Source organism: Acinonyx jubatus, chromosome F2, assembly GCF_027475565.1.
Source record: "Acinonyx jubatus isolate Ajub_Pintada_27869175 chromosome F2, VMU_Ajub_asm_v1.0, whole genome shotgun sequence".
NCBI lineage: Eukaryota > Metazoa > Chordata > Mammalia > Carnivora > Felidae > Acinonyx > Acinonyx jubatus.
Window position 1 is genome coordinate 59,866,011 of NC_069394.1, and position 23,081 is coordinate 59,889,091.

General features: G+C 39.6%; 2 protein-coding genes and 1 long non-coding RNA gene across 8 annotated transcripts in view; 1 reads left to right on the forward strand and 2 right to left on the reverse strand.

Annotated features, from left to right (window-relative positions):
* Positions 1-6,475, forward strand: part of SBSPON (somatomedin B and thrombospondin type 1 domain containing) — a 26,538-nt gene extending 20,063 nt beyond the window's left edge. For both annotated transcript variants that reach the window (XM_027064392.2, XM_053208312.1), the window contains 3 exons: positions 881-971; positions 2,596-2,772; positions 4,756-6,475. In XM_027064392.2, coding sequence (XP_026920193.1) covers positions 881-971; positions 2,596-2,772; positions 4,756-4,873 — 386 coding nt within the window. In that variant the 3' untranslated portion in view covers positions 4,874-6,475. The remainder of the gene's footprint in view (positions 1-880; positions 972-2,595; positions 2,773-4,755) is intronic.
* The window catches only part of LOC128312850 (uncharacterized), an 18,734-nt gene extending 5,296 nt beyond the window's left edge, over positions 1-13,438 (reverse strand). The window contains exon 1 of the long non-coding RNA XR_008292682.1: positions 12,132-13,438. This is a non-coding gene — a long non-coding RNA (uncharacterized LOC128312850). The remainder of the gene's footprint in view (positions 1-12,131) is intronic.
* Positions 13,439-14,973: 1,535 nt separating this feature from the next.
* TERF1 (telomeric repeat binding factor 1) overlaps positions 14,974-23,081 on the reverse strand; it is a 33,821-nt gene continuing 25,713 nt past the window's right edge. For 4 of the 5 annotated variants that reach the window (XM_053208311.1, XM_027064388.2, XM_027064387.2 and 1 more), the window contains 2 exons: positions 20,472-20,575; positions 14,974-16,114 (listed from right to left, as the gene is read on the reverse strand). In XM_053208311.1, coding sequence (XP_053064286.1) covers positions 15,938-16,114; positions 20,472-20,575 — 281 coding nt within the window. In that variant the 3' untranslated portion in view covers positions 14,974-15,937. The remainder of the gene's footprint in view (positions 16,115-20,471; positions 20,576-23,081) is intronic. The other variant, XM_027064389.2, reaches the window with a different exon arrangement.

Here is a 23,081-nt window from a genome sequence, read left to right on the forward strand (position 1 = left end):
TTTCTTGAGGTGACAGCAGAGCGGCATCGGGAGGTTATCTCCAGGTGCTATACTGTACATAGGAACAGATGCCTCCCCACGCTTAGCAGCAAATAGGAAGGAGACGCACAAACAAAATCAGCGAAAGAAGAGAGCAGAGGTGGGAGGTGAGGATTCCTGGCTCCCTTTCTTCTCTCCTGTCTAGAGCAGTGAGTTGGGTTGGGGTTGGGGACAGGAAGGAGGAGAGGGCCAAACTGACTTTCCTTCTCCAAGGCTGAGGGTTGGCACGGGGAGGACGATGTGCTGGCCGGCACTAGGCAGTCACTCTGAGACCATGGGGCAGGCAGCAAGGCTTCCAGGCTGCTGTTGCAGAGACCCGGGGGGCCACTTACATTTCCTTCCTCTGCTACTTCCATTTCCTCCTTTTCACATTTCCTCTCTCTCTGGTTGTCTCTTTTTCTCCTTACATCCCCCTTTCTCTCTCTTTTGTCTTCTTCCTCCTCTTCCCTTACTTTGTTCTTCCTATCTTTCCCTTTTCTCTTTTATTTTTCTTCCTTTCATTTAAAAAAAAACAAACAAACCTTCTCTCCCTTTTCCCCCTTGGTTTCCTCTGCATCTTTTATGGCTTCCTCTTGTATTTTTTTAACCCTGGCCCCCTTTTCACACAGTGTCACTTGTTACCGTGGACAAGCCTGCCTGTAGCTGCCCGTCTGTGTCCACACAGTCTTTGAGCTGGGTTCTGGGGACACTGTACCTTGGCCTCGTCTCAGTCCTTGGTGGTGTGCCATGGACCTTTGTACTTAGGGATGGGGGGCTCTCGAAAGGACAGACGCCAAGTTTGGGAAAGGTCATTCTGAGGGCTTTAGGCTGCACGTGTGCAATGCCATTCTCTCTTTTCTAGTCCCTGCCTTCATAACTACCTCTGCATTCAACAAGGAGAGAACACGACAATCCACATCTCCACAGTGGTCTACAGACACAGAGGACAGCGGGTAATTTGCTGTTTTTGTTTTGTATTGTTTGGGTTGAGTTTTTCAGCTCCTGCTTTTCCAGTGTATGGTCAAGTCAGCCCATAAAGGTCAAGTAGGTGTGATGGGTTTTCTTCTGTTACTTGTTCTTTGACTCTGGATAAAATGTGATTCTTTACCATAGGGCTGGGCCCTGTTTTTGTGGGGCTGCAAAGATTTGTCTCTGAGGTCTGATCAACAAGAAACATGCTATATAAAATGAGGATATCACTTTCTCAATCATACTAAGGATGTTCCTCTTATAGTCATTACGGGAACACGGACACCAGCACCCATGTGTTTGAATATGGCCCACACCTCAGCTCTGAGGATTTTTATCAAGAAGGAAGGCACAGGCTGGGAGGGAGCTCTGGGCCTACTTGCAGTCCGCTCTTCAGCTCAGCATAGGGACACCAGACAGTTGTATGTTCAGACCTCCACATGGCCACTCACTAGCCGTAAGACCTTGGAGATGTTGTCCCACCTCGGTTTTTCTTCTTGAAAAATGAGAATATTAATGCCTACCACATGGCGTTGTTAGGAGAATTTAATGAGAAAATAATGAAGAGACGTCTGGGTTAAGCTGTCTGTTGAAAGTTGATTGAAGCTGCGTCATAGAATTTCCTACCTCAGGACCTAAAGGTACCTAATAAACGGCCTAGCACTGTTAAAGCTCTTTGAAGCAGACTCTCCAGTCGCTTTCCATCTAACCTAGGACAGCTCATAATTCCAAGGATAAGAAACTAGCCCATTGTAGCTTACTTAATTAGAACTGAAAATGCAACTTGCAGGAGTTTTAATATGTTTTGCTTCCCTGAAGAATTGTAAAATCATGTTGCTTTTTAGTACAAGGCTCTAAAATATTCACCCATGTCTGGATGCTCCCCCCTGGGCTTTTGGAGTCCAGTCACGCAGAGATTTCCACAGTTCAGCATAAGGCGACACGAGCCTCTGTCACAGAAAAACATCTCTGCTTCCCATTTCCTTTTATCTGCGATGCCCAATATCTGTGATGCCCAATTTGTGATGCTTGGGGTTCTAGTCTAAACTCACCGTCATTGCCAATCACGCAGGTGAGCCGGTGGGGTGCGTAGGGAGGGCCCGTGGGGCCAGAAAAGCCTGGGTGCTGCTCGGGGCATCGAGGGTAAGCTCTCCAGGGGCTTACATGTTTTCAAGCTCAAGCCAGTTCTTATTCGATTTCTATCATTCTCTAAGATATCAGCAAAGTTATTGAGGGCCATTTTCCTACAGAAATATGCTTTTTACACACAATTTGGTGGTTAGACTAGATGGGATACGGGATATCCAAATTTCTGCAAATTCACATTGACCAGGTCATTCGATCATGGTTTGGAAAAGCACCACACACTTCACTGGGGTTGCCAGTCGGACATCACCCATCGTCTTCGTTCGGCAAATGAGAGGCTTGACAAGGCATCGTGTGACTGGTGCCGTAGCTTGGGAAAGTGCCCGGCGCTACCTTCTCCAGTCTGTCACATATCCTCGGCGCCTGCAGGCTTCCTGAGACTTTCTGCGGCATTAGGCTACCGCTAATGACAGCACTTGCAACTCTTGTGGGTTTTTGGTTTTGTTTTTGTTTTGGCTCTAGATACTGTATGGAGTTCAAGACTGAGTCATTGACTCATCACTGTGCTCTGGAAAACCGACCCCTGACTCGATGGATGCAGTATCTCCGGGAGGGGTACACGGTGTGCGTGGACTGCCAACCCCCAGCTATGAACTCTGTGAGCCTTCGCTGTTCTGGAGATGGCCTGGACTCGGATGGGTAAGGGAGAGACATTCGCTGAAGGGTCTTTCTGGTTTTTATTTGGAGATATTTGTTCTGTGTCCTGAACAGCAAATCAGGGCATGATTTGGGAGTCCAAACCCAAGTAAGGAGAATCTTCTGTCTAGCAATTCCTGAATCCAGGGCCCCGTTTACACTGCGGGACTCAGAGGCTCTGTATCAGTGATGAATGGGTAAATTTGGATCTTGGTTTGGACCATGCTGCCAAATGACCACTGAAAACATGATCACTCCAAAGCAGTGTTTTGAAAACCACTTGAATCTGAACCTCTTTGGATGCTGATTTAAAAACTACGGATTCCCAAGCCCCACGTGAGCCTAACAGAATCAGAGTCTTTGGGGGTGGATTTTTAACAATCTTCGAGGTCAGGAGTTGGCAGAGAGTAGATACTCTCATCTTTGGGGGCCGTATGGTCTGTCTCACTACTCAACTACCATCATGGCATGGAAGCAGCCACAGACACTGAACAGATGCACTTGGCTCTGTTCTAACGTTGTATCTGTGGACACGAAGATTCGAATTTCATATAATTTTCCTGTGTCATGATATATTATTTTGATTTTCTTTTGACTTTATTTTTTTTAATTTTTTTTTAACGTTTATTTATTTTTGAGACAGAGAGAGACAGAGCATGAACGGGGGAGGGTCAGAGAGAGAGGGAGACACAGAATCTGAAACAGGCTCCAGGCTCTGAGCCATCAGCACAGAGCCTGATGCGGGGCTTGAACTCACAAACCGCGAGATCATGACCTGAGCCGAAGTCGGACGCTCAACCGACTGAACCACCCAGGTGCCCCTCTTTTGACTTTTTAAAACAAACAACAAAAAACGATTCTTGACTAACAGACCACACAAAAACAAGAGGTAGGCTGGATTTGGCCCATAGGTTGTGGTTTGCTGACCCCTGCCCAGATGATTCACTCCCACAGCGATGTTTCAGAACCACTGCTCAGTGGGATGGTCATAAAACCACGGCTGAGACGGTGGTGGGCGCAGGTTTGCAGGATCAGAAACTGATAGAAACCTATGGATTGGCCAAAAGAATTGACCCTGAAAACATTTAATTACCCTGAATATCTATCCCAGTCTTGTACTCATTTATCAGATAAATCCAATGGCACTATTCCTAACCAAGAGAAGAGTAGACCTCATGCTGGTCAGCTATCGGACAAGGGCCAATTTCGGTCACACGTAGATTACAGTTTTAAGTATATCAGGTGGAACTGGTAAAAGTACAGATTAGAAGGTAAAATATGAACCTTCTCAGCTAGTCATTGCTCCCAAAGTGATTTTAATATTTAATAACTTGAATTTATGTTTATTAGTCACTTGTGCCTAATAGCCTTTGTAAGGAGTACACGACATGAGCAGTAAAGTGGGTAAGAAACCAGATATTCAGACTTAAATTTTTCTGAATATCTCATCTATATTTTGTCTTTAAATGAACTTATAATTTAATTTGTATCCATAAAGTACCTTGAACCCTGGCTGAATTTCCAGTGACCTTAAAAAAAATAATTTTAATAATCTGGCTTCACTCTTCCTGCTTCTCCTGTTTTTTTCATTATGGAATCAAAGAGTTGGAGGTGATTACAAAAGATCGTTTGGGCAGAGCCCTTTAATTTTAATACACATGAACTAGGGAGCCATTTTCCTCTGTGTAACACTTCATATATTCAGATCAAGTGAGAGAAATGAACACGGTAACCTCAAACTGCTCTCTCAACGAGGGTGTCCTCAAATAGAGATGAATTTGTAACTTGCTTTGACAGAACCCAAAGAAGGGAAGCTCAGTTTGTGATCACTTTGTTTTTTTAAATTTCAATTTGTCATGCACTTCAAAATTCCAAATACAATCATTCTTTAAACAACAACAAAACCCCTCAATTTATAATTCTGTAAATTAGAATTTTCTTTGGTTTGCTTTTAGCGTAACTGCCATTTTCAAAATATCGTTTCAGAAATCAAACTCTCCACTGGCAAGCAATTGGCAATCCTCGATGTCAAGGAACTTGGAAAAAAGTTCGGCGAGTAGATCAGTGCTCTTGTCCAGCTGTTCACAGCTTTATTTTTATATAGATGGCGATGTAAATATTTCAGAATATGTTTGTAAACATGCCAAATATTTACCAAGTCATGTTCAGTGCTACATAAACCTTCAAAAACCGTTTGGCCCAAGTCCCTGAACACATGTCATTGCCACACTCTGAAGAAGAGAAAGAAAATTTACGGGCCAGTTCCGAAGATACGTAGTGCCTTTATTTTCATTTCTGCTACACCGAGGCTCCTGTGGTCCTTGGCCTTCTGCAGAGTTAGTCTCATTCAAGAGGTGGCCCACACAACACAAAATACATGTCTCTTTGCACTAAAATTACTACAACATGGTCCATGTATTGGTGGGTTAAATTGTCATTTAAGGTATCCAAGCTTTGAATGTCGCATTCTTTCTTTCTATTCTGTAATCTCTTAAAATCTTCTCACTTTAAAATATGTTATACAGGTGTATATGCACACGGTCACATATACATTGCCCATATATTATTCCATAAATTGTGAAAGAATACTTTCAAGAAAATAGTCACAAGTAATTTTCAACAGGACATGTCGTTTAAGATTTAGGAAGCATTTTGTAATGGGAAACCAACAGCTAAGTTAAAAATGCTTTTTTGAAGAAGAAATTGTTTTTCGTTAATTGACAAGACCAATCACATGTCCATTCTAGGTCCACACAAGTTCCTTAAATGCGGTAACTTTCACGAGGAGAATTTTGGCACCAACGGATGAAACAATGGTTTGAGTGCGAAAATTTTACCATTAGCGTCTAAGATGATTTCCAAGGCTTAAAACTTGATGCTGACTAAAATAATCTTTCAGATTTCAGTTCAAACTAAGTTCAAGTTTAACCAAGGTAGGCTTACTGCTTTTTCTCTACAGCATACATTTTCTTATGTTTGGGGTGGAAGGCACAGGTATAAATGATGGAAGACGTGGACTTTATTACAAATGTGATGCTCTCACACATACACAGAGAAGTATTAGTCTTCTTATCTTATAATTGGAAAACCAGTGAAGCAGAGGCAAGGTGGCTTGTTGAAGGACCCGGGAGGACTGGTCACTCAGCAGGCAGCCCCAGAGCCGAATCTCTGCCTCTCAGCCAGACTCAGCTGTGATGAAAAGCCAGATGATGTCAAAGACAGCCGTGAAAGCTAAGCCCTTTCCACAATTTTGAAACAAATTCTAAACCTAGGATATTTTCTCTGGAGAATGGCATCTTAAAATTCAAACTTCTTCTGTTTCATTTGTATAAGATATTATTCACTAACAAATGATTTACTAAAATACGTATTTCTTGGTACTTATCATGTAATGACAGAATGACAATAGCAAATCACTAGGGATGGAAAAATTCCTCGATATTTGATGCTGAGAGTAGCAATATTTCTGACTATATATTCATTTAACTGTCAGAGTTGTTTTTATGGTAAATTACATTCTTCAGAAGTTAATAATAAAAAATTTGAGTCTCATCAAGGTTAGGAAACTTAAACTGTAAGTTCAGTATTAACATTTTAAGACCATTTCTAACATTTGTAAAGCAAGATTTTTGAAGCTTTCCTGGGTAATTTTAATGTTACTTAAAATTTTTATACCAGTTAATAAACTTTCTGCTCACATTTTTAAGAGGTCTTGACTTGTTTGACTAGAAAATACCCCAATTTTCTGGACTGGTCAGAGAATGAACAAAATTTCACCAAAAACAAAATTTAAAAAAATCATTCAGAAGTGATAGGCATACATATAAAGACTATCAGCGGTAAAGCTATGCTGTATTTATAGTTCCAGGATGTGTTCTATCATTTAACATATTTGAGTTGTATAAAATCATTTTTCACCTTATGTATTTAGTTTCTAGTGCTGGCCATTTATTACTTTCACAGTGAAGTACACTTTTTATTTTTTATTTTTTTAAATGTTTATTTTTTGAGAGAGAGTGTGAGCGGGGGAGGGGTAGGGAGAGAGGGAGACACAGAATCCAAAGCAGGCTCCAGGCTCCGAGCTGTCAGTACAGAGATCAATGCAGGGCTCGAACCCACGAACCGTGAGATCATGACCTGAGCCAAAGTCAGACGCTTAACCGACCGAGCCACCCAGGCACCCCACAGTGAACTATACTTTTGTTATTTCTGTTCTTGAGAAGAATTTCATAGGCTAGAAGACTTAAGTATTAAATAATGGTTTTGAGAAGCTTGTTATTAATTCTAGCAGAGTCCAAGGAAACAATTCATGACTGAAACTTATAGTCCAAGGAACTAAAGAAGAACAATTCAATTTTCAAAGTTAAAGATCAGAGTATTTGAGACCTCTTCAGTATACTTTCTCAGTGAGTATCATACAGCTAGGGTCCTTTCCACAGACACTCTACAACGATGTGTAGATCGTAGAATTACTTAACAGATTGATTTTCAAAAGTGTATGTGGAAAGTAATTTGAACAAAAATAAATATACCAAAAGATATGTATACCCACTCAGGAAGGACAAAGGAAAGAATTAGGAATGGTGATCACTCAGAAGGGGAGCATGAAAAAGAAGAGATGGGAGGAAAAAAAGAAAAAGGATCAAGGTAAACTATAACCACATTATTCTCTTTTTACGATCTTTCTTGGGATGTTTTTATTTGCGATTGCTATAAATAATTAAGCATGAATACCAACAGCAATAATGTAGCCATCATATCTAGGTATGCGTAAAACGATGCAAAACTGGTTCTACCCTCTAAGAATATTCTAGTGAAGGTTCATATATATAACTCAAGTTGTTTAGAAAACAGAGACCTGGACATCTCATCAGTATTCGTGGATGCTTGAGGTCTAATGGAATAAGTCCTCCAAAAACTAAGGGAAAATAATTTTAAAACTAGCATTCTCTATCAGCCAAACTACCAATAAAGCGTGAAGGCAAGATAAAGACTTCCAGAGGTACAAGGATTCAGAAGCCTTATTAGGGTCCTAAATAGGGTTTGTTTGTTTTTTTTTTTTTCCATTTAAACATGGCAGGTTGAACATATATTTGCCTCCCAATTCCCAATAAACTTACAGCTAAAGGATTTTTTTTTTAAGATAAAAAATTTAATGATAAGAGGCTCAAGAGAGAAAAAGATAGCAGAAAAGGGATGGCCACCAGATTCTGGGACCAGAAAAGCAGATGGCTGTCTAAGAAGAGAGGAGACAGCCAAATGCCTACTGGAGTTAATCTGAGCAAGCAAGGTAATTTACAGCACCCTGGAAAGGTTCCAGATACTTCCTTTAATGGAATGGTTGACAACTGGCACATGAGACAGAGCCTTAGATTCTCTGCAGCCAGGCAACAGCCTCACAGGTCTACTCTTGGGAGGGACTCCTGATTGGAAATGCCAGAAACAACTGAGAACAGAAACTGAGTGAGTCTCTTTTCTGAACTGTGACCCCCTCACCCCCCACCCCCAAGGTCTCTCCACCACGTTCTCTGAGATACTGCAAGCAGGGGCATATGCTTCCCTCCCTCACTCCCACTCCCGTTCGCTCGCAGCAGTATGTTAGATTCCTCTCTGAGGAAATCCATCATCCAAGAGAAGTGACTGCAGGTACTGACAGTTAAAATAGCCAAGTTCCTGTCTGATCACTGTCCAGGGATGCCTGGATATCGACGTGGGAGTGTCCATCAGTGCTCACAGAGCTTCCTGTCAGCTTTTTAATTCTCACTCATAAATATAAATGAATAGTCCAGGACAAGCAGACACTTGGGGAAAACCACTAGCAAACAGAGAAACCAAAATTAAGAAGAAAACAATCAAACAACAGAACAAACTCAGAGGCAATAAGCAATGCCAGAATGAAAAGAGATAAAATAATATCAGTCACGAAATAAGAACAGGATGCCCAGAAAAGGGAACATTAAAACCTTAAAAAGGAGAATTAAAACCTCTTGGATATTAAAAAGTTTGATAGGAGATATAGAAATATTGTAAAATTTGGAAGTTTAGCAACATTTCCCCCCCAAAGTAAACAACAAAATTACACAGAGAAATTAGGAGGCAAAAGATAAAAAATCAGAAGATCAGAGACCCAACATCTGGATAATGGGAATTCTAGAGATTACAAAGAAACTAGAAGGGAGATTACTAAAGAATAATACGTTTTTCAGAATTTAGCATATGCATTTCCAAAGCCACTAGGTGTCTATCTCATTAGTTAAAAAAAAACCCAAAAAACAAAAAACAGGGGCGCCTGGCTGGCTCAGTTGGAAAAGTATGCAACTCTTGACCTCAGGGCTGAGTTTGAGTCCCATGTTAGATGTAGAGATTACGTAAATAAATAAAACTTCAAAAAAAAAAAAAAAAAGAAAAAAAATTCACATCCAAGCACATTACCATGCAATTCTAGATCATTGGAGACATAAGAGAATCTAAAAGCTTCCAGAGAGAAAAATGTAGATCACATGCCAAGGATTAGTAATCACAATGGTTATCAGACTACCTAAAGCAGTATTTGGCAACAAAGGCAAGAAAGCATTGCCTTTGAAATTCTATGACAAAGTATTTTCCAAATTAAAATTCTATATCCCATAAAATTATCGGTCAAATACAAGGATAGAATAAGGATATTTTCAAACATGCAAGATGTAATAATTTTCCATCCTATGCATCTTTTTCTTGAGAAGGTACAGAAAGAGGTGCTGTACCTAAATGAGAGTGTAAACCATGAAAGAGGATCCAGGAAATAGGAAATCCAATGCAGGAGAGATGACTGGAGTCCCCAGGGCAAAGATGATAAGCTTGAGAGCTGTGTGGCAGGCCTGGAGGGCGACGAGATGCAAGAGAGCAGGAGGAAGGGTGACATCAAGAAAACAATGAAATCAACAGAATATCTGACATATTTCAATGTATTCAGAGATTTTCAGTTGGGTCAGAGAATTTGGAGATGATAAATGATGGGTACATACAGCTCAGGTGTAACGGAGAGTTGTAATAATACAAACACTGATTCCTGATTTAACCAAATGTGTGTACAAATAGCCTGGAAGAACCGGGGAGGAGAAGCATGCATATGGTGCAACGTGTGTGTTTGTGGGAACTCGGGGCAGAGCATGCAAGAGGCCCAAAAACCTCATCCTATATAGCGGAGGGTCAATAATCTAACAGCTCCAACTGGAAAATAACAAACAGCAGTACAAGCATATTTTTATTAACTATAAAAATCAATCCTTGAGAAGAGAGTTCAAAGAGTTCAGAATGGTTGGTCACCTTTAAGGAGAACTGTGGGGGCAGTGAAAGGGCAGAATGTTTTCCATTTTAAGCTCCATGTTAAAATTTTACTTTTCAAACTATGAACATGGATTGCTTTAAAAATGGAGATAAAAATTCCAAGGAAAAATTGAAAATGGAAGTATGGTCAAAATGTGAAGCAAACTAAAATATGGCATGATTTTGAGCTACTGGGGAAGGGGGAATGGAGAGAGAGAGAGAATACAATTTACCTTGACACTTCTTTGAATTGCATAAATTCATGCTATAAGATTACATTTTTTGAGTTAGTCACACTTCTAGGATCTAATGTGAATAATATAGTCACTCTATAATCATAATACAGGTTTATTGGTTTCTGATTTTTTAGAATCAACGCATATCTAAAGCACAAAATATTCCATTATAATTATTAGACTGAAGGCTAAAAACGAACCAAATCAATGCAAACAGAGCCCTTGACCATGTGCTAGTAATAGGAGGGTGTGGGAAGCTGGGGAGAGCAGAAACGCAGAGTTTGGGGGTCCTGATTTCCTCATCCTACATCATGGAGCCAAGGAATCCTGTCTGAAGCTGATGGCTTAAGAGGAGCTTCAGTAACTCAAAGAAGTACTCTGAACTGAACACAACTCAGGAGGAGCACCGGGAGGGGAGGAAAGTGGAGGGGGAGGGGAGTTAAATGTCTCCTGTGTCACATCAGGCAGTTACTGTTAATAGTAACAGTCCAGGGTAAGTACTCGGGAAGCACAAGCAAAATGACTCATCACAGGATTCACTTGGCTAACAACTCAGCAGAGTTGTTACTGTAGTTTTTAACCACTTAGTAGTAGTAGAAAGCCTTAGAATTAGATGCTTAAAAAAAAAAAAGCATCTCTGAAATAATGAAAATGTACTTGACAATGAAAAATACACTTCAATTACAGGCGCATTTTGAGCAATCCTTGTGTGTTATGCTTGCTGCTGCTCCTGCTGAGTTCCACTGGTATTGAGAACAGTGAGCTGGGCTTTTTTTTATGAGGGACATCAACTTCCATGGACTAAAGAGGGGAGAGAATTCTGTCTTTTTTCTTTTTTTTGATAGAGAAAAGTGTTAATTATGGGCCATCAGCAACACAAGTTCTGTCACTCACAATGTAATTCTGCCAGTGCAAGTCAAAATAACTGAAGCTCGATTCCTCAGCGGTGACCTGTAATTATTAAAACCGTTGCACCTCATCAGGGTTTTGTAAGAGTTATAATCCATGCAAAGCAAAGCACTCACAAATTTATAAAGACAAAGACAGATGTGAGCGCCTCAAGGACTCAAGTGGAAAAGGAAAACATTCTTTAAATAATTCTCTTGTAAAAAACAAAAACACTGAGAAAGTATTATTCTTTTCCTTTGAGACTTGTAGATTTTACAAAGCATCACATTTCTTATGTCAAATTTGTCTTCTATTTTTGCTCTTTCAACACAGATTAGATTTCAATGAAGCCTTACTTTAAACGTTGAGGTATTTTGACATATGAAGGGGTATGTGGTGGGGAAGGGTAAGTAAAAACAAACAAGTTTTTGGCTCTGGGCTGCAGTTCCCTCTTCCTTTGCCCTCCTTTGTGATTCTGGAGCTGGGCTCAGCCAACATCTCTTGACCCAACAGTTAAGCTTTATCAACAGAGGGCGCTGGAATAACTCCTAGTGACAGCAGCCCACGCCCTTCCTTCCAGAGATCCTATTATCCAGCGTGCTAGCTCTGTGGTAGAGTTCCAGCTGCAGCCTCCCCACACTGCCCAGCAATGGTGGGCTGCTTTGCCAGGGCAGCACCACCTGCACCCTCTGCCAGTTTCTTCACCTCCAGCGGGCTGTGCTCCGCCATTGGGCAGAGGAAAGGGGCGCCATTTTACACTCAGAAGTTCCATTATCGCCTTCCTCAGCAAGGGAGGCAGAATGCAAGCCCAACGCGACACTGAAGTGGGGAATTAAACAGGGACACCCAAAAGACTGTATTCTTGGAGGAAAACTGAACCAGAAGTAAATCCAAAACTCTCCCCCTCTCCCTAAGGAACTGTGGGAGCATTACCTTGGCTTAATTCTGTCACCACAGTCTGCTGTCCTGTGGATTTGTGCCCCAAATTCTCCTTATCAGGCTGGTCTTTAGAAACCCCATTTTGTTAGCTTACTTTAAAAGTGGTTCTAAATTTGGAAACTTCCAAACCTGGAAGAAAAAAAAAAAAAAGAGAATTAAGACATTCCCAGCTTCAGAAGTAACTGCTCACCGAACAAAGTCCAATATATTTTAAAGAAAATAAAATCTAGAACTCAAAAGCAAAGGTCAGCAAACTAAAGCCTGCAAGTTAAATCTCGCTGCCGGTTGTTTTTGTAAATATAGTTTTATTGGAACACAGCCACACCTACTCAGTATTTATGTGTATGGCTAACTCCAAGAAGACTTGACACACTGTTTGGCCCACAAAGCCTAAACTGTTTTATCTGGCCCTCTAGAGAGAAAACTTGCCAACCCCTGGCTTAGACCATTGATATTTAATATAATTATTGACATGGTTGGATTCCAGTGTGCCATATTTTTGTTTGCCCCTGTGGTTTTGTTTTTGCTTCCTGCCCTCCCCCCCCCCCCCATCACCTTTCATTTTCTTTTGGGTTATTTGAATAGTTTTTAATATTCCATTTTATGTTGGCTATATATTTGGGTTCTTTAACATGGTTTCCTAAGAGTTACAATATCATGCCTAACTATTCAGTTAATTTAGGAATCAATATTATTCCTAATATTAGACTTCATGTAAATTGGAAAAGCCTTGTGGCAATAAACTGAAGCAATTCTGAGACTGAATATAAAAATGTACCTCATATGACCTTACAGACCTTATATGACAACAAACCCTGACCCACAAACTCTGCAGCAACCAGTTTAGGTTGCCAAATGAAACGTCTGTAGCAATCCACCCAGAACAGTCAGGACTTGGTCGATGACTGCCAACATCCTGATATTTTGTCCAAACTAAGGACCAATCCGAGTAAGCCAAATATGTTCCCCAAAACAATCACATAAGATGCCTGCTGCTAGTTGGCCAGGCTCCAGTTTCCTCATGCCAATGGCTTCCAAACAGAGCATGCCTGAAGCTTTGTGTTTTCACCGTAAAGCTTTCCCATTTACAAACTTCTTTCGGCCTGTGTCTCTGCAAAACACAAGTAGTCGTGGCTGACTCCCTCGCTATAACACGCCCTGAAGAAAACAGCCTGTCCTCACTTCTGAGTGGTTTTTATCTCCACAACTCAAAGATTCAACATAGTAAAGGTGATATAATCATATATTACTGTATAAAAATGAACTACAGCTACATCCATGAATCGAAAGAAAAAACACCATAAAATTGGTTGTTTCATTTAATCTGCTTAAATGCCTCAAGTCAAAAAGAGAAACAAGACATTCTCCTGGCCTTTGCAAATTGGTTGAATTGGGGCTCGTTCAACGTTCAGCCGATCACTTACCACTCTGCTTTATCTTCCACCTCCTGTATGTGTGAAGCTCAAAGATTAGAGGTAGAGGCCTAGGGTCCTGCCAGGTCTGAGACTGTGCTGTCCTGGGCACGTGGGCGGCCTTCTGGATTCTGGTTTACATGAGTCCTTCAAAGCGCCTTTCCTGCGCACCTCTCCACCCCCACGTATCTTGCTCCCCAGATTTTTTAGTCTGTGTGCCATTCCTGACTCTAGGCAGCTGTAGGCAATGTTTTTAAAGCCCCTTGAGAGTTCAAAAGGGGTAAGACAAAGGGAAACTTCTGGATTAAACTCTCAGAGAAATGCCAGACAGGTCAAAACACAACAGTGTGGTGAGAATGAGGTGCCCCTCCGGCACCATCAAGCCACACCAAGAAAACCAGCCACTGTCCCAAGTGCAGAAAGCAGGAACACCAAAAATTTCTCATGCAAGATGTAGTAGCCTCTTTATTAAGCACTCCTCCAGTTGTCTTAATTATATTCTCGAGTTTCAAAAATTAGATTCTCATAGTATTTGCCAGCTTCATGGTTGCCTCAGTAAAGGGAAAAGTCTTCGGAGCTCCCTACTCCACCATTTCGGTGAATGTCACTACGTGGCATCTTACAAAGATGAGACTTTAGAGATGGAGGCCGCCAGGGGCTGGAGGCATGACGCCAACAGGGAGAGGAGTGGCAAGGGGAGGCAGCCCTGTGGTGGTGGAACTGCTCAGGATCTTGCCTATGGTGGTGAAGATGTGAACCTACACAAGTGATAAATTATTTAGAACTAAATACACACCCACCATACGGCACAAGCAAAAACCGGGGAATGTTCAGTACACTGGTGGATTGTCTTAGTATCCTGATGGTGAGACGCTGTAGTTTTATGAATATTGTGGGGAAAAAAATTGGAGGAACAAGTGTACAAGCAACCTCTCTGTATCACTTAACAACTTCATGTGAATCTACAATTATCTCAAAAATTTTAAAGAAAAAATTCAGATTTAAGATGAAGTTTTAGAAATACATTATTCCACTTATTTTGCTTCTCCTTTTTACATATCCACAAGTCATATGATAGAAATTTATCTTTAAACTAAAATACCTCTTTTAATAAGTAAAATAAAATTCTCAAGAAAGCACCATAGTATAGCATAAACACACTGATCTTTTTTAGTGGCACATAAAATAATTGAACATCTCACAGTTAATGGAAACTTAGAATTTGATGATTTATGGTATGTTTGGAATGAGGTTTACTTACAGGTCCATTTTGGCTCTTGTCGCTAGCTTTGGCACAAACCATCAAAATGTCTGTAATAAGCAATGGCAGTAACTAGTAAAGGACAGTCAAGAAGCATATAGTAATTATCCACATTTCCGTTTACTAGATGTATAAGAAAATAAATTCAGGAACAATGGGAAAGTAATGTATGCAACTTTAATAAGAAATGCAATACAGATTACAAAATACTCCCATTTAATTTTGTACACCAATACTTCAATATTTTCACTCATTAAATAAAGCACATGTGACTCCAAATGTCAAAGAATGCTCTTGGTTTATGACTAAATCCTCTAAAGAATAAAAGGCTGGTGAGAACTTAAAATTGTTAAGGTATTATGACATTGTTTATTTAGCATTTAACACAGACATCAAATAATCATGGTTAATACCAATTTAAGCATTTACAGAATACTACTTAGGCCCAATACTGACGTATTAAATGAAAATATCATAGAAACTGGTATTTATGGGACCATATTATAAAGCAGATTTTTTTAACACTGAAACAAAGTTAAATGTACCTAAATGAGACATGAAGCTATTCTTGGTAATAGTACAAATTTTGTTGTATGGATATTACTATTTTTAAGTTTTCTCCCTTATATGAAACTACTGTAAGGAAAATTTAAGTATATTACAAGTCATGGATTGCTTTGTACATTCTATAAATAAGCATATTAGTAACTAATATATTAAAGCCATAAATCAAGTCTTAGAGAAACTTTACTTTTATGTGTGTTACCAAGGTGAAGTCAGCCTACAGATGCAGAATAGGTTAACAGGAATACATTTTTTCTCTTACCAGGTTTTCATGGTTTTTTTTTTTTTTTTTTGGCGGGGGGATAAGATTTGGGGATAAGATTATTGAAAGCACCAGGGTTCAACAAATTTACATTTTTTCAAAGGAAAAATATTCTTTAAGAATGCAATGATGGCATAGAATTTTACTCTTATAGCATCAATCTTCAGATTAAAGTGACACTGTAATCATACTGTAAAGCTTTAGATAAGAATTTTAAGACACATCAATGACCACCGGTTTCAAACAAAATGCCGTGATCAAACTATTTAACTGCCATTTTACCAAGCTTTTACAAACACATTCAGTCTTCACTGTCTGAGCAAATTAGTTTTAGCTTCTTCATAGTCCTCCATCTGTCTTTTAACATGACGCCTGTTCGGTTGTTGAATTTATAATGTAATAGTATTTTAGACCAGTGTCCCTCTCCGTATTTCCTCACACCAGATCTCAGATTCTTGTCTTCTTCCCAGAGCCATGCCTTATGATAAAATATAGAACAGTTATTCACAGAAATAAAATTCTTTAAAAAATTAAAGAACATACTATAAATCCAACTGTTTTTAATCAAAATAATATTAAAGTTTCTTTTTTTTTCTTAATGTTTATTTTTGAGAGAGAGAGAGAGAGAGACAGTGTGAGTAGAAGAAGGGCAGAGAGACAGAGGGAGACACAGAATCCGAAGCAGGCTCCAGGCTCTGAACACAGAGTCCGACACGGGGCTTGAACTCACGAACCACAAGATCATGACTGGAGCCAAAGTCGGACGCTTAACCAACTGAGCCACCCAGGCACCCCAGTATTAAAGTTTCTAAAGGAGGAAGAATTTGCATGTACATTTCTTAGATTTCTGTAACAGCTTATAAGCTGTGGATCCATTTCACAGACAACAGAAGGTATACAAAATTTTACATAACATTTCAGAGGCTACCTAGACTCTCCTTTAAAATATCTATCATGGGGCGCCTGGGTGGCTCAGTCGGTTAAGCGTCCAACTTCGGCCCAGGTCATGATCTCACAGCTTGTGAGTTCAAGCCCCGCATTGGGCTCTGTGCTGACAGCTCAGAGCCTGGAACTGCTTCAGATTCTGTGTTTCCCTCTCTCTCTGCCCCTCCCCTGCTCATGCTCTCTCTCACAAAAAAAAATAAGTGTGAAAAAAAAAATCTATCACTTTTACAATCTCCAAGTTACGAATTTCTGTTATGTAAGAAGTTGCTACAGTTTTGTTCAGTTTTTTAAGTTTATTTTTATTTATTTTGAGAAACAGAGAGCAAGCGGGGGAGGGGCAGAGAGAGAGAGGGAGACAGAATCCTAAGGAGGCTCCGTGCTGTCAGCACAGAGCCCAGTGTAGGGCTTGAACTCACAAACCGTGAGATTATGACCTGAGCCAAAATCAAGAGTTGGATGCTCAACTGACTGAGCCACCCAGGCACTCCAGTTTTGTTTGGTTTTAAAAAAGTATCGGGGTGCTTGGACGGCTCAGTCAGTTAAGCTTTGGACTTCAGCTCAGGTCATGATCTCACGGATCGTGAGTTCGAGCCCCGCGTCGGGCCCTGTGCTGACAGCTCAGAGCCTGGAGCCTGCTTGGGATTCTGTGTTTCTCTCTCTCTCTGCCCCTCCCACTCATGTGTGCACTCCTTCTCTCAAAAATAAAAAAATAAACATTAAAAAAATAATGAAAAAAATAAAAAGTAGTCATTGGTTTATGCAAATTTCAGATATACACCACAGTTTTCTTGTTCTAAGCTGAGCTAATTACTTTTAATAGAATGCACAGATGGTACATGATACAACACAAAAGCTCAGATCTCTTAAAAAATAAATTAATATTCTCTGCCTGAATCCCCTTTAGGTTTCTGGGTACAAATTTAAACTATTTTCCAGTGGATCACATACAGCAGAGGTTAGCAAGCTACTGCCAAACTCCAGCCTTTGGCTGTTTGCACTGACCAGAAGCTAACAACGGTTTTTACATTTCAAAATAAGGTTTTTAAAGAAGAAAAAAATATGTGACAGAAACAGTATATGGCCCATAAAGCCTATTAAAATATTCACTACCTGGCCCTTTGCAGAGTTTGCCAACCTCTCACCTAGAAGTTAGTTATAATTTTGTCAAGTGAAGGTTAACCTCAGTTTTTAACATTAAGTATTTAATTTTTTCTTCTTGAAAAAGAGTTACTTTAATTTGATGCATTATTACTCTGTGATTGTTTATGCCTTCTTTTGTTTGATCTGAATGTTTGCAATCTTGCAAACTTAATTTCATCTGTGATTTAAAGGCAAGGGTCTTGCAAAACATCATATGGAACATGTGATCATATAGCAAATAATAACATCATCTTTAAAAGTTTAAAGAGGCCCACTCCTACCTTCTATAAAAGGAGTTGATGCCACAATTGGCTTCACGGTGTCAGAACAAAAAGAAAACACAAGGACAGTACAATTTCATTTGAGTCTACTCTTTCATTTCCTCTTTTTCGTTTCTTCATTTTCGATATCTGACCTCTTAGATTCCATTCATAATATCATATAATGAACAAAGGGTTTAAGATGACATTTTGGGACATAAAAAATCTGTATTCCTTGTGCTTTTCTGTCTTTTGCTTTCTTTTTTTTAAGTTTATTTAATTATTTTGAGGGGGGGACACGTGTGCGCATGAGCATGAATGGGGGAGGGGCGGATGGAGAGGGAGTGAGAGAATCTGAAGCAGGCTCCACAGAGTGTGGAGCCCGATGTGGGGCTTGAACCCATGAAACTGTTGAGATAATGACCTAAACCAAAGTTGGATGCTCAAACGAGTCACTGAGGCGCCCCTGCTTTCCTTGAAATATTATACATAGAATCAATAAAAAAAATGATAACAACCCTGGTCAAGCCCATAACCCGCAAAATATAAAGAGCATATAACAAATTAAAACGCACCATTTTCTCTCCTATGGTTAAAAATGTTTTATGTAACTTATATTTGAAAATCGTATTGTCATTTTTAATGTCTTTCAGAAGAAAAAACCAATGCTCTATAATGCCTTAAAATGATACTATTTATAGTACCAAAAAGCCCCCAGTTACAGTAATTCCCATTACATACCATCTCTGGGGAAAAAAGTCTTTGTTGTCGAAAGACATTTACTTTTACTCTTTAATAGAATACATTTACAAAAGGAAGTCTCTTTTTAACCTGTGACGATGGGGCACCTAGGTGGCTCAGTTGAGGTAGGCATCCAACTCTTCATTTCAGCTCAGGTCATCATCTCATGGTCAGGAGATCAAAGAGATCGAGGAGATCAAGCCCCAAGTGGGGCTCTGTGCTGGGTGTGGAGCTGGCTTAAGATTCTCTCTTTCTCCTTTCCTTCTGCCCCTCCCCTGCTTGTGCACATGTGCACTCTCTCTCTCTCAAAAACCCATAAAACTGTGATGAGGCAGGCAGAAATACCTTTGTCTGTTTCACAGACAAATGCAGCAAGGAGAATCTGTCCAATCAGAAGAATGAAAATGTTAACACAAATAAGATGAAATCTGTCACTCAACTGAAAAAAATTGTCCCACCAAAAAGCCAACAGTGGAAAGCTAAAAATAAAATGAGGTACTTGTGATAGACAAAGAATTCTTTTTTGGCAATAGTAAACAGTGACAGACAATACCATCTATGTTCTATTATTTAAATTATGTAGTTGATAACCCGTGTTTTTTTTAAAATACCAAAAAAAGAAAAAAACTTTTTTTTTTTAATATATATCTATAAACAACATGTACAATCTCATTTGGAATTGTTGCCAGAAGAACTACAGGGAAAGGTCAATTAAAAGTATGAGGCAGGGGTGCCTGGGTGGTTCAGGTGGTTAAGCGTCTGACTTTGGCCTAGGTCATGCATGATCTTGCCATTCCCGAGTTCGAGCCCAGCCTTGGGCTCTGTGCTGACAGCTCAGAGCCTGGAGCCTATTTCGGATTCTGTGTCCATCTGTCTGTCTGTCTCTCTGTCCCTCCCTCCCCTGCTCATACTCTGTCTCTCTCAAAAATAAATAAACATTAAAAAAAAAAATTATGAGGCAGATGGGCACCTGGTGGCTCAGCTGGTTAAGCGTCTGACTCTTGGTTTCAGCGCAGGTTGTGACCTCGTGGTTCATGGGATCAAGCCCCGAGTGGGGCTCTGTGCTGGCAGTGGGGAGCCTGCTCGGGATTCTCCCTTCCATTCTCTCTTCCCCTCCCCAGCTTGTGCTCACTTTCTCAAAATAAATTAATTAAAAAAAAAAATGTATGAGGCTGAGACTTCTAGTTCTGGGACATATAAAAAGCTTGGAAAGATCACTCCAGTTCTCAAAAGAAAAAAACTAAACTGAAAGCCAACGACTCTTTGTAGATCCACTAGAGAATTAACGCCAATAGGCAAACTGCTAACATAAAAACTAGAAAAACAAAAAGGGCGATATAGAGAATCACAGCTTATCAGGAAAAGAAGCTCACAGCTAGAGCCAGTACTGATAGAAACACGTAACTATGATGGGTGAAGTGATGGAGACTCACTGTGGACAAGTTTGAATTAAAAAACTCCAGGCGCCCACAACTCCAACTCATCTCCAGCCAACTCAGCCCCCGCTAGAGGAAATAAAAGCTGAGAAGCACATTGGATGGTTTTAGCCCGGGACACAACTCAGTCAACGAATTAGAAAAATCACAAAACTATAGAATACTTCCCCTCCTCCTGCATCTCACCATGGTATCTGGGCTCCTGTAAAACAACTGCCTCAGCTGGAAAAGCTGCTTCAAATTCTTACTAGGGAGTCTCTAGGGAAAACCAAAGACAGGAAGGGAGACAAAAATAAGGAAATATAATGAATACCTGTTTTTTCCTAGATCGACGTTTTCTGGAAGTTACTGGCTGACTGTTCAAAATGTGTCTTCTCTTGCTTTCAGTGGTTTGTCTGTTTTTTTCCTTTCCTCTACCTAAATGTAGAAATATAGTCATCAAAAACTGTGTCACATTAAAATAAAAAAGGGGATTATATTTTGAAAGGTTCCATGAAATTCCTATCTAGTATTTAGCTATTTTAAATAAAAGAACTCTGGCTGTTTAATTTTTTCCCCTTTGAATCTGGAAGCAGCACGGTACAATGCAAAGATCAGTTTCCGAAAATCATAGGGGGTATTGAATGCTGATGCTGATTCTTTTATATGTCTTTAAACAAGTTATTTTACCTCCCAGAACCATTTCTCTTCATCTGCTAAAAAAAAAAAAAAAAAAAAAAAAAAATTGAGTAATATTTATCTTACAGGATTGTTGAAATTTACTTAGGATAATGCTTAAGGAATATCTGACCTAGTGTAAGAATTGTAACCCTTCCCCATTCCTTCTTTTTTACATATAGTCAGTTTAGTAAGACAAAAATAAATGTACATGTTACTGAAAAGAAATAGAACTTAACTATTGAAAGAAAACTGTTTATGTAAAAACACTGAAAATCTCTACAAATAAAGAGTTTAGCAGGATGGTTGGATATAAGATCATTAAACAAAGCTCAATAGTATTTCTGTTTATTAGCAACAGTTAAAATAATTAAAACAAGCAAAAGATAATATATGCAATAGTAACAAAATACAATATTCTTATAAATAAATCTAGCAAAAGTAGTCAAAATCTGTATGTATATAGTAAATTATAAAGCTTTACTATGTATGTGTATATATATACACTACACATTATAAGAAAATATATGAGACAATCTAAATAAGAGAAATATGCTGCATAGGAAGACTTCATATAATATAGTCTATAACTAAAGTCTATAATTAACACTAATATATAATAACTGTGTCCATTTTTTCCAAAAGTATCTATTGTTTACAATGGAATTTCATCTTTTAAAATATTTTTATTAAAACATTTTTTTCTAATGTTTATTTTTGAAGGAGAGAGAGAGAGAGAGAGCACGAGTGGGAGAGGGGCAGAGAGAGAGAGAGGGAGACACAGAACCCGAAGCAGGCTCCAGGCTCTGAGCTGTCAGCACAGAGCCTGACATGGGGCTTGAACTCATGAACTGTGAGATCATGACCTGAGCCGGAGTCTGATGTTTAACTGACTGAGCCACCCAGGTGCCCCTAAGATATTTTTTTCTCGTTATTTATTTTGAGAGAGAGAGCATGCGAGCCTGTGTGAACAAGGGAGTGGCAGGGAGAGAGAATCCTCACTGTCAACACAGGGCCTGATGCATGGCTCCACGTCACAAACCATGAGATCATGCCTTGAGCTGAAATCAACAGTCAGATGCTTAACCACCCAGGTGCCCCTACAATGCAACTTCAAATAAAAATTTTAACAGGGTGTTTTGTAGAACTTAACAAGATGATTCTAAAATTATATGTGTTATGAGAAGTAGTCCGCCAATGGTCCTGAGCATCCCTTCAGTTTTTGCTGAATGTACAAGGCTTCTTTGTTTCCTGATACGAAGCAGTTTTGTAGTCAAATAGGCACCTAAGTAGGTCAAAGGAACCACAGCCTGAGCACCACATAACTACTCTTTCCTGCAGGGGTGTTTGGGCTGGGAGGGGGGTGGGGGGGTGGGGGTGGGGAAGTGGGGGGGAAACTAGCTTGTTTGCTATCATGTTTTGCTGCTTATTAAAAAAGTGCTAGGCCCTTGGCATCAAGTTCCTCAGTTACCATACAACCCATTGCCTGCACAGTGTCTATCTGGGGCCATTACACTGTCTATGGGACTTGGGATAAAGGAATCAGCACAACTATGTGGACGCCATGCTATTTGCTGTGCTATAACAAACTGTTTTGCTCTGACTTGTTAGGTCTTATTGTCTACTTGTGGCACCTGCAGAATCCTCTATGAAGTTGGGTTTTTTCCTGACAACACAGAAGACCAAAACACCGAGAACAGTCAAAATATTTCTGTAAGATGAAGGGAACTGCTCTATCACATAAGGAGTTATTATAAAACTACAGTAATTGATACAATATGGTATTGTTGCAGGAACAGACCGTATATTCTAGTCAGGCTCCAACCAGGAAAATGGAAAACACACTAGTTATGAACAGAGATTTTCCTATTGCAAATTGTTTAAACAGGTGCTAGAGGACTATAAAAACAAAAAGGAAATTAACAAATTAGCAGAGATCAATAACTAAATTAATCATTACAGTTGGAGGTCTCAGTATTGTCTTTCAGAAACTGGTGGAACAAGTAGGCAAAAATAAGCATACCCAAATCGGAACAGCACTATGAACCAACTTGACCTAACTGACATTTTACAACACTCCATTCAACAACAGAATTCACATTCTTCTCAAGTGTACATCAACACTCACCAAGACAGACCATATTACTCACCATAAAACAAATAACTTAAAAAAAGAAAGAAATCCTACAAAGTATTTTCTCAGTCCCGAACAGAATTAAATTGGGAAGCAATAAGAGAAAGATTATCTGGAATACCTTTCAATATT